This window comes from Ascaphus truei, unplaced genomic scaffold, assembly GCF_040206685.1.
Source record: "Ascaphus truei isolate aAscTru1 unplaced genomic scaffold, aAscTru1.hap1 HAP1_SCAFFOLD_1855, whole genome shotgun sequence".
Taxonomy (NCBI): domain Eukaryota; kingdom Metazoa; phylum Chordata; class Amphibia; order Anura; family Ascaphidae; genus Ascaphus; species Ascaphus truei.
The window spans coordinates 12,501-24,548 of record NW_027454758.1 but is presented as its reverse complement, the minus strand read 5'-3'; the positions used below and the strand labels follow the sequence as shown (position 1 = coordinate 24,548).

The 12,048-nt window shown below is 44.3% G+C and overlaps 1 protein-coding gene across 1 annotated transcript in view; it reads right to left on the bottom strand.

The window, feature by feature from the left end:
* Nucleotides 1-1,426: 1,426 nt before the first annotated feature.
* LOC142477006 (uncharacterized) overlaps nucleotides 1,427-12,048 on the bottom strand; it is an 11,616-nt gene continuing 994 nt past the window's right edge. Inside the window, exon 2 of the mRNA XM_075582063.1 lies at nucleotides 1,427-3,006. Coding sequence (XP_075438178.1) covers nucleotides 1,553-2,899 — 1,347 coding nt within the window. The 5' untranslated portion in view covers nucleotides 2,900-3,006 and the 3' untranslated portion in view covers nucleotides 1,427-1,552. The remainder of the gene's footprint in view (nucleotides 3,007-12,048) is intronic.

The window sequence follows — 12,048 nt, the reverse complement described above, 5'->3', positions numbered from 1 at the left end:
TTTATTAGTAATATTATTTGCGCTTGTTCTTTTCTCACAATTGACAAAACATATATGCTAATAAGTATAAATTTTAAATACTTCAATAATATTTTATTGGTTATTTAATTAAACCCTTTGGCCAAAGCATTATGTTTTGTCAATTGGATGTAGCATTGGGCTCCCGTCTTTTGTTTTATACATTTGCCATGCTCAGTAGCACTCCTTTTGACATACATACATACATACACGATGTGGTGGGTGTTGGGAATAGAGCTTGCTAGGATGTGAGTTTTATTCTGGCAAGACCAAAAGGCATACAAATACACAGGTACAAGGTACCCTCACCAACTGGGGGCCTGGGGGGAAGACACTAACCTCGACTAGGTACAGGGGCCTGCTTCAGAAAGGCTTACTCTGTCCGCTTCATGTCCCGGTAACTCAAAGTGCTATTCTCACAATAGTAACTTTGAAAACCCCGCCACGCGAGTCTCCGTGAGACTCAGAAGATCTTCTGGTACAATGATCGACAGCGCTCCACACATAGGCCTCGATGCCTATCTTTTCTATGGAGCACGGAACGTCGACCAATCAGAGTACGGATCTAGATGGTGTAGCCAATCACAAGCCGGAGGCTCGACTTGCTGCACCAATGGAGTGGGCGTGCTTAGGTGCTTAGTCCCGCCTCATGATGATGAGAATGCCGGCAAGTGGGAAATTTGAACTGGTAAATAGAAATCGCGCCTACTGTCTCCGTCCAGGCAACTGCTTCCCCGGCTAGCCCCGTACCTCCAGCTGGGTAGGCGCCAGTCTGCAGAGAACAAAGGCTCTACCCCACTGAGACCATCCCCGGACCTGATCCTCCGCCCTTCCCCGCTCACCAGATGTCCCGACACCTAGCCGCTCCCAAACTTTGCTTTAAACCGGCATTTCTATGCAAGTAGCTCGGCTAAGTGAGTTACAGAGTCTGCTGCACAGAAAAAAATACACAAAGTCAAATTTCTGGCTAGCTGGGGGGACATACCATTACTGGTAATAAAAGTGCTTTTCATATAACATGTTTTACGTTCCCTGTTCCCCCAACATACATTTTCCCCTTCCAGATTACACAGCAATTATGCTCTTTACTGGAAGGGGTTACACCACACAGAATGCACCGGCCATATGAGTCCACAGAGGTGGCGATTTAAACAGTATTTGTGGCAGCCAGCCGGGATACACCTTTATTGTATGAGGCCGGCTACCCCTACCGTCCCACCCCTAACCTCAAGTTCTTACTCTAAAACCCCTACCCTAAATCCTGTTAAAATAAACCCCTTACCCAAAACAGTAATAAAACTAACATTAGAAGCGACTGGTGGCAGAGGGTAACAATGTGGCCTAATGACGGAGGCCAATTGGTTGCGGATAAACTTTTCCGATTCAAAGCCAGGTGAGGCTACACACAGCTTCAGCATAATGGGGAACACTAATTTTATTAGAACCAACAGCATGGAGATATAAAACATTAAGAACATTGTTTTTTAATATACAACTACAATAAGAATGATACAAATAACCTGCATTTACAATGTTATACAGTAAGTTGCCTGGCTTTAGAGAAAGGTCTCTCCCCTGTATGTGTCCTCTTGTGTGTGTTCAGGCTGGATAACACACTAAATCCCTTCCCACATTCTCCACATACATACGGTCTCTCCCCTGTGTGTGTCCTCTTGTGTCTGTTCAGGCTGGATAAGTAACTAAATCCCTTCCCACATTCCCCACATACATGCGGTTTCTCTCCTGTGTGTGTCCTTTTGTGTGCGTTCAGGTGGGATAACACTCTAAATCCATTCCCACATTCCCCACATACATACGGTCTTTCCCCTGTGTGTGTCCTTTTGTGTATGCTGAGGCTGGATAAGTCTCTAAATCCCTTCCCACATTCCCCACATACATGCGGTCTCTCCCCTGTGTGTGTCCTCTTGTGTTGATCCAAAATGTGTGACTTACTAAATCCCTTCCCACATTCCCCACATACATACGGTCTCTCCCCTGTGTGTGTCCTTTTGTGTGCGTTCAGGCTGAATAACTGACTAAATCCCTTCCCACATTCTCCACATACATGCGGTCTCTCCCCTGTGTGTGTCCTCTTGTGTTTGTTCAGGTTGGATGACTCAATAAATCCCTTCCCACATTCCCCACATACATACGGTCTCTCCCCTGTGTGTGTCCTCTTATGTGTGTTCAGGTTGGAGGACGCACGAAATCCCTTCCCACATTCCCCACATACATACGGTCTCTCCCCTGTGTGTGTCCTTTTGTGTGTGTCCAGGCTGGTTAACTGAATAAATCCCTTCCCACATTCCCCACATACATGCGGTCTCTCCCCTGTGTGTCTCTTCATGTGTTTGTTCAGGGTGGACAAGCCACTAAATCCCTTCCCACATTCCCCACATACATGCGGTCTCTCCCCTGTGTGTGTCCTCTTGTGTGTGTTCAGGCTGGATAAGTCAATAAATCCCTTCCCACATACCCCACACACATGCGGCCTCTCCCCTGTGTGTGTCCTCGTGTGTGTGTTTAGGTGGGATAACTGACTAAATCCCTTCCCACATTCCCCACATACATGCGGTCTCTCCCCTGTGTGTGTCCTCATGTGTGTGTTCAGGTGGGATAACACACTAAATCCCTTCCCACATTCCCTACATACATGCGGTCTTTCCCCTGTGTGTGTCCTCTTTTGTAGGTTCTGGTCTGATAACCAAGTCAGACTCTTCCCACTTTCTCCAATATCTTTTCCTGTGGCAGCTGCTAATATATATCTTTTGGAATGAGAAGTAGTTACATTGTTTATTAAGTGACTTGACTGGTTGAAAGATGCATTTTCTGTCATATTTATTGGAATGTTGCAAGATTGTTCTGTCCTCATCTTTTCCATATACTCATTTGGGTGTTTGAACTTCAGATGTGTGAGGAGGTAATCCTGACTGCTAAAAGCAACCTTGCAGTGTTGGCATGGGTGGATTATTGGTGCTTGACTTTGTACTAGACGAGACAAAAAAATCAGTTACACAAACTCCCTTATAGCCAATTTCTTTGTATCAGACGAAATTGTGTAAACATTGATATCTACAAGGAACAGTCACAAGTTCTTATTGAACGTTTTAGGCAAAAGGGATATCGAGAGGAGCTCATTACTGATTCCTATCTAAGGGCATTAAATAAAAATAGAGAAACATTACTTAAAAAGAATAAAAACACAATAATGTCACATATAAACAGGGTATTTATAATGGGTATCAGGAAAATAACAACCTTGCAGTTGAGCCCATTCCTCTTGAAAGTGCTACTACATCAAAACAAGAGACGCCTTACTTTGTTACTCAGTTTAACAAGTCACACAATCTCATCAAGAGGATTCTGTCAAAACATTGGCACATCCTACTTATGGATCCCATTCTAAAAAACTTCCTTTTAAAAAAAACACCTATTGTTTTAAAAAATTCTCAAACGCTTAAAACAATCCTTGCCCAAGTCTATTAAATGGTACCAACAAACCCGTTAAAAAAACATTTGAGGGACACACTGGGAGTGATCGGCAAGCATAGATGCGCTAGATGTAAGATTTGCCCAAAGATGTTAACACATAAAACTTTTACATCACATGTTACTGGGCTTGAGTATAAGATCTCAAATTATATTGATTGTCTGTCCACGTATGTAGTTTACATACTGCAGTGTAGCTGCGGTCTACAATACGTGGGCAGAACTAAGCGACATCTTAAGTTGCGTATTATGGAGCATTTACGCAATATCATTAATATTCCTAAATTGGAAGGAACCTCTAAACGCCTTACTCACCTACTTGCTCATTTTAAAAATGTACATGAATGTAATACAGTAGGAATACCGTGTATATGGGAATAGAGAGAATTATGGGTAACATCAGAGCAGGAGACCGGGACCTCCAAATTGGCAAGAGAGAGCAATTTTGGATTTATACTTTACAATCTAAATACCCGGGAGGTCTTAATGACTATATTGAGCTCACCCCCTTCCTGAGATAGGTTATCACTGTGCAGTGATCACCTACTTCTTTCATTCAAATGGTTATCTTTTTTATTCTTTTCTTATCTCTCATTATGTCCGTTTTCTTTCCTTTCTTTTGTTCATTTTTTTAATCATTTTTGTTTAATTGTTTTATTGATTATGATTGATTATGTAAGTTTGTAGCACCCTATATAGGTGGCCTTATTAGTGCTCTTTTTAATTTCTACTAAACATTATTTTAATGATTTTAATACATTATTACAATTCTAAGTAGTAGGGTGCTTATATGCTCCCACTTTTTTATTGTTAAACCATATATATATATATATATATATATATATATATATATATATATATATATATATATATACACACACAGTGGTCGACAAATCACCAAAAAATCTATTCGCCACCTAGTACCACACGTGTGCTGCTTGGGCCAATAGGAGCTCGCCACGATGTTAAATCCACTCGCCCGGGGCGTGCAAATGTATAGGTTTGTCGAACACTGTATATATATATATATATATATATATATATATATATATATTAATATATATAGTATACCAGTCATTTATTTAATTAACATTACTGTGGAGTTAATGTAATTAAGACCCCCTATAGGTGTCTCAAGCTACTGCCTGATGAAGCACCGGTGTGTGAAACGCGTTGCGGAGTTCATTTTGTGCAAGAGGACACTCAGACACTCAGCTGTTCGGCTGCCCAGCTGACAGCCTTCACTCGGAGCTTTGAAGCGCTTCGGTTTGGCTCCGAGTGGGAGTAGTGCTGTAGCTGTAAAGACACGGCGATTGCGGTGGACTACTCTACGGGTATCGCGAGAGGACGCAACCCGGAATTATCATCTGAGTACTGCCGAGCCAGTTGGTCCCAGCGCGCGGGACTGATCCATGAGCCTCGGCGTCTACCCGTGTCCGACATCAACCTGTGTCAGATGTCCCTGCACTCTTTTCTACTGGATTGTTTTCACCTTATACAGTATGTAAGTTACTACTTGCAATTGTTTTATATGTTTAATACATTTATCTTGACCCTTGGTGCGCATCTGTGCCTTTTTTTGCATGAATATCCGTCGTTGGGAGTTCTCCCGCAGCGGGTTTTGGTGGAGGAGGGGTGCCTTCACGTTACAGCAGCAGCAAAAGGGGAGAGTGGATCTACTTCAAGATCACCATTTTTAGGAAGCATGAGCGCGGATTGATTGACTTTTACTTGTCTTACAAAAGGCCATGCAGGAGAGGTTAGTTGGCATATCACAAAAAGTTCAGGATGAAAGTAAACTGTAGATGTACATTGTAAAAATGAAGGGTTTAGCACAACATGTGCAGCATTAAGGCCGGGAGAGCAGATGTAGTGGATCATACATTTAACGTGAATCCTAATATTTAACAATTTAAAAGGAAATCTCAGTAGCTGCAAAACACCAATTAAAGTGGCTGAAATATTTTCAAATCCTTTGATAGATAGTAAGTCGATAGTAAGTATTGGGGGGACATACCGTTACCAGGAATAAAAGGGCTTTTAATATAATACATGCTTTACGTTCCCTGTTCCCTGTACAACCAGCCTCACACTGATGACACTCAAAAGGTCGAAACACCTGTCTGTGAGTGGTTTTACTAGCTGTGTATCTAATCTTATGCTGTGCTTAAAAGCTGTATGAACAGCGAGCATTAGCTTATAAGGGTTCCATGTAAAAATGGATTTAAGGCAAAAGGTGACACTGTGTGCTCATTTGCATGTCATTTTCCAGAATCCCGTGATGCAGTGAAAGCACTGTATGCTAGGTAATAATGGTGAAAGGCAGGGTTGCAGACCTGTGTCTAAGACATGTCAATGTGCTCACAAGTGTGTGTATAATATATATACACATATATATATACACACATATACAGTGTTCGACAAACCTATACATTTGCACGCCCCGGGCGAGTGGATTTAACATCGTGGCGAGCTCCTATTGGCCCAAGCAGCACACGTGTGGTACTAGGTGGCGAGTAGATTTTTTTGTTCGGCGAGCAGATTTTTTGGTGATTTGTCGACCACTGCACATATATATATATACACACACACACACACACACACACACACACACACACACACATATATATACACATACAAACACACACACACACATATATACACACACACACACACACACACACACATAATATATATATATATACACACACACATATATATATATACACACACACACATCATATATATACACATATATATATATACACACACACACATATATATATATATATACACACACACACACACACACACATATATATATATATATATATACACACACACATATATATACACACACATATATGTATATATACATACACACACATATATGTATATATACATTGTGACAAACGGCTTACTCCGGGGCTCCGCCGTCTGTCCGGGACTGTTAGAACACGGTCTTTTAGGGTAGGTTAAATGATGAGACGTCACGTACTGTTCCTTTAAACAGGCTATGCCTGGTTTATTCAGTCCCAGGCACTGAGACTGCCACAGTTTAAACAGAAAACAAAGCCAAACAAAAAGCTGCTCGTCTGAGCGATAACTTAAACTTAGATGTCCCTGACTCAGAGTTGGAAGTGGCTTGTCCACTTCCACCAACAAAATAAGTACCTTTGCAGTCTTTAGACAAACTAACAGAATGAATGAAGCGATTTGGGAAAGAGGCTTTCTCACCCCTCTGCAGTTCAGCAGCCTTCCAGGCTCTTGGGCGGGGCCCAGAGGAAACAGGAAACAGGTCTTATATACCTGAACTCTAATCAGCATGACAGGTGACAGAAAACAGGCAGCAGACAAACTGTGGAATGGAGTGCCTGTACCACGAGGCTGCCCTGTTCAGCTTAGACAGGACAGAAACTGTTCAGTATCCTGGGAGCCCTGTATATGGAGTTTATTACCAACCCCTGGTTTCTGTCACATATCCTCCCCCCCAGCTCAGACCTCGAGGGGTGAGCGACCATGGATATTAGGGAGTGCATCCTTGACAACCCGTCGGCATTGCCATGTTTGTGCCCCGACCTGTGTTCCACAGAAAATTTAAAGGGCTGTAGGCTTAGGAACCACCTGGTCACCCTAGCGTTCTTCTCCCTATTTTGACACATCCAGGTAAGGGGTGCATGATCTGTGACCAATCGGAACTTTCTCCCCAACAGATAATACTTGAGTGTCTCTACAGCCCACTTTATTGCGAGACACTCTTTCTCGACAAAGGAGTAATTTTTCTCCTGGGGATTTAGTTTCCTACTTAAATAAAGGATGGGGTGCTCCTCCCCTTGAGACTCCTGGGAGAGTACCGCCCCCAGCCCTACCTCAGATGCGTCGGTTTGGACTACGAACTCTTTGGAGAAGTCAGGTGTGACCAACACTGGTTGGGCACAGAGAGCTTCTTTCAGGCTTCTAAAGGCCTGTTCGGCTTCGGGGGACCACTTTACCATTAGCGGTCCTCTTGCTTTTGTGAGGTCGGTTAGTGGGGTTGCCTTAGTTGCAAAATTGGGAATAAACCTCCTATAGTAGCCAATTAACCCCAAAAAGGTCCTTACTTGTTTTTTTGTAACTGGCCTTGGCCAATTTTGTATCGCCTCTACTTTGAGTGTTTGTGGTTTGAGTAACCCTCTACCAATAGAATACCCCAGATACTTGGCCTCCTCCAGACCAATAGTGCATTTAGCGGGGTTAGCAGTTAGTCCAGCAGACCGAACTGCGTCGAGCACAGCTTGGACCTTTGGAAGGTGGGACTGCCAATCTTCACTATGGATTACCACATCATCCAGGTAGGCGGCAGCGTACCGAACATGTGGTTTTAAAATTTTATCCATCATTCTTTGGAATGTGGCGGGAGCTCCATGTAAGCCAAAAGGCAGCACCTTATATTGAAAGAGGCCGTCTGGGGTTGAGAAGGCTGTTTTTTCTTTTGCCCTTTCTGTGAGGGGAACCTGCCAGTACCCTTTTGTTAGGTCTAGGGTTGTGAGATATCGGGCTTTGCCCAGTCTCTCTACAAGTTCATCCACCCTGGGCATAGGATAAGTATCAAATTTTGACACCGCGTTTAGTTTCCGGTAGTCATTACAAAACCTTGTTGTACCGTCTGGCTTTGGGACTAAAACTATAGGGCTGTTCCACCCACTTTGGGATTCCTCAATTACGCCTAGTTTTAGCATTTTTTTAACCTCTAAACTTATAGCCTCTCTCTTGGCCTCTGGGATTCGGTACGGTTTAAGGTTAACTCGGACCCCCGGTTCAGAGACTATGTCATGTTTAATTACGTTAGTTTTACCTGGCTGTGTAGAGAAGATTTCTTTGTTCCTTCTCACTAAACTCTGGACCTCTCGTTTCTGATGCACGGACAGTGTTTCAGCTATGCTAACCTCTGGGTCAGTTTCTTGATTCTCTGACGGACCTGGGGGTACTAGGGTTAACAAGACCTCTCTATCTTTCCAGGGCTTGAGTAGGTTTATATGGTAAATTTGCTCAGGTTTCCTCCTACCTGGCTGCCTTACCCTATAATTTACTTCTCCCACTCTTTCCAAGACCTCATATGGCCCATGCCATTTAGCAAGGAATTTACTCTCCACGGTGGGAACCAGAACTAGTACCCTATCACCTGGAAAAAAAATTCTGACCCTAGCACCCTTATTATACGTATTCCTTTGTGCTTCTTGAGCTTTCTCCATGTGTTCCCTCACTATGGGTAGGACTGCAGCAATGCGGTCCTGCATTTGGGCAACATGCTCTATTACACTTCTGTAAGGGGTAACCTCGTGTTCCCAAGTTTCTTTGGCTATATCCAGTAAGCCCCTTGGATGTCGGCCATACAATAGTTCAAACGGGGAGAAGCCCCAGTTTTTCCCATCCTTATCGACCGCCCGGAGTAACATGCTCTTTAAGGTTTTATTGAACCTTTCCACTAAACCATCTGTTTGTGGATGAAAGACTGAGGTTCTGAGATGCTTGATTTTTAGGAGTTTACATAGCTCTTTTGTTACTTGGGACATAAATGGTGTTCCTTGGTCAGATAAGATCTCTTTAGGAATTCCGACCCGGGAAAACAGAAGTACTAACTCTTTTGCTATGTTTTTAGCAGAGGTGCTACGTAGGGGAACTGCCTCCGGATATCGGGTAGCATAATCTAATATTACCAATATATGCTGATGTCCCCTAGCAGACTTTATTAGGGGTCCTACTAGATCCATAGCAATCCGGTCAAATGGTACCTCTATTATGGGAAGGGGTACCAATGGGCTGCGGTATGCTTTGAACGGGGCGGTGATCTGACATTCTGGGCATGAGGAACAATAGTTTGTAATTTCTGCCAGAACCCCAGGCCAATAAAAGCTTCGGAGAACCTTTTCTTTTGTCTTTTCCACCCCTAGGTGTCCCCCCAATGGATGACTATGTGCGAGGTGTAATACTACGTTACGGAATGTCCGTGGTACCAACAATTGTTTAGTTGTAACTGATTTTCTTTTATCAACCCGATATACTAGGTCGTTCTCTACCTCGAAGTAGGGGTAAGCAAGTGACCTATCTGGTTGGCCATGAGTACTATTCTGGTCCCGTATATTTCCCCTTGCTACCGCTAATGTGGGGTCCTCCCACTGGGCCTTCTTAAAACTCCCAGGACTGACCTCTAGGTCAGCGAGGGTCTTATCCTGTACTGGGGTGGTAAGTGCCTGATCAACATCTTGATTTGGGGTATTCCCTACCAAAGTAGTGATGGGGAAGGGAATTTCACAGCACTCCTCCTTTTCCCCTTTCTTATTTGGGCCCTCGTCAACCTCCATTTCTGAAAAAGGGAAAGGATTTGTTTCTTCTAACACTTCGTTATGGTCTGCTATTGAACTCTGGGCGCTATTCTGAGCTGGGGACCACATTTTTAGAAAATGGGGAAAGTCGGTCCCTATTAACACATCATGTGCCAGTTTGGGTACAACACCCACCTTGAAATCTAAAGAACCAAATTCTGTTTAAAAAAAAACATCAACAGTGGAATATTCATGATTATCCCCATGTATACAACAAATTGCCACTCTTTGTGAACTGTTTACCTGTTTCTTCTTAATGGGCAATAGGTATTCGGACACTAGTGTGACCATACTCCCAGAGTCAAGAAGTGCCCGAACCCTCTTACCATTAACCTTTACAAATGCCCACAGATGGTTATTCAAGGGGTCCTCTGGGCTAGGGCCCATACATTGGGACAACAGCGAATAAGGTTCCACGCTGTTGCATTGCATGGGCTCATCATTTAGTGGGCAGATTTTTGTATGGCCCCTCTCATGACAATTTACACATGTAGGTACATAGTCTGTGTCCCACTTAGAGCCTTTTCCCGGCTCCCCATGTTGGCTATTGCCCTTAGTGTGCGAACCACTGTTGCTGGTGCTGCGTGAAGGTGGTCGCCGCTCTTCAGCTCCCCTTAACCCCGGTACCCTTTTACCGTCTCTGGAAGAGTCCTGGAACCTCGGGTAGTGGGGTTGCTCCACGACTGTGGGTTGCGGGTGCTCTCCTGCTGCATTGTACCTTTCTACGAGGGCCACAAGCTCATCCGCATTGTGGGGGTCACTCCGACTGACCCAATGGCGTAAGGCAGAGGGAAGTTTCCTCAAGAACTGGTCCATGACCAACCGTTCCACGATGTGGCTTGCTGAGTTGATCTCGGGTTGTAGCCACTTCCGGGCGAGGTGGATGAGGTCATACATCTGGCTTCGGGTGGCTTTATCCATCGTGAAGGACCATGCGTGAAACCTTTGGGCGCGAACAGCCGTGGTTACGCCGAGGCGGGCGAGGATCTCGAACTTCAATTTTGCATAGACGTTAGCTTCGGCTGGCTCTAGATCAAAGTAAGCCTTCTGGGGTTCGCCGCTTAGGAAGGGTGCGATTAGACCAGCCCACTCAGCTTCTGGCCATCCCTCTCTCTGTGCCGTGCGTTCAAACGTGAGAAGATAGGCTTCCACATCATCCGAGGGTCCCATCTTCTGAAGGTAGTGGCTTGCCCTGGTCATTTTCGGAACTGGGGCTGCCGCTGCCAGTGGAAGGTTACTGATAGTCTCCCTCAGGATCTCGAGTTCCTGCTGTAAGCCCTGAGCGAACCGCTGTTGCTCCTCTTTCAGCAAGCAGTTTGTCTCTTGCTGGTTTGCATTCGCCTGTTGCAGGGCTTCATTCGCGTCTCTCTGGACAGCGACATTGCGTACCAGCGCACTCACCACGTCTTCCATCTTGTTTGGAGAGAGAGAAAAAAAACCTTTTTTTTTTTTTTTTTTTCTTTAAAGTTCTTTAACCCCCAGACCTTTTAGTGTTCTGCCCGCATTCTCCACCATATGTGACAAACGGCTTACTCCGGGGCTCCGCCGTCTGTCCGGGACTTTTAGAACACGGTCTTTTAGGGTAGGTTAAATGATGAGACGTCACGTACTGTTCCTTTAAACAGGCTATGCCTGGTTTATTCAGTCCCAGGCACTGAGACTGCCACAGTTTAAACAGAAAACAAAGCCAAACAAAAAGCTGCTCGTCTGAGCGATAACTTAAACTTAGATGTCCCTGACTCAGAGTTGGAAGTGGCTTGTCCACTTCCACCAACAAAATAAGTACCTTTGCAGTCTTTAGACAAACTAACAGAATGAATGAAGCGATTTGGGAAAGAGGCTTTCTCACCCCTCTGCAGTTCAGCAGCCTTCCAGGCTCTTGGGCGGGGCCCAGAGGAAACAGGAAACAGGTCTTATATACCTGAACTCTAATCAGCATGACAGGTGACAGAAAACAGGCAGCAGACAAACTGTGGAATGGAGTGCCTGTACCACGAGGCTGCCCTGTTCAGCTTAGACAGGACAGAAACTGTTCAGTATCCTGGGAGCCCTGTATATGGAGTTTATTACCAACCCCTGGTTTCTGTCACAACATACACACACATATATGTATATATACATACACACACATATGTATATATACATACACACACATATATGTATATATACATACACACAC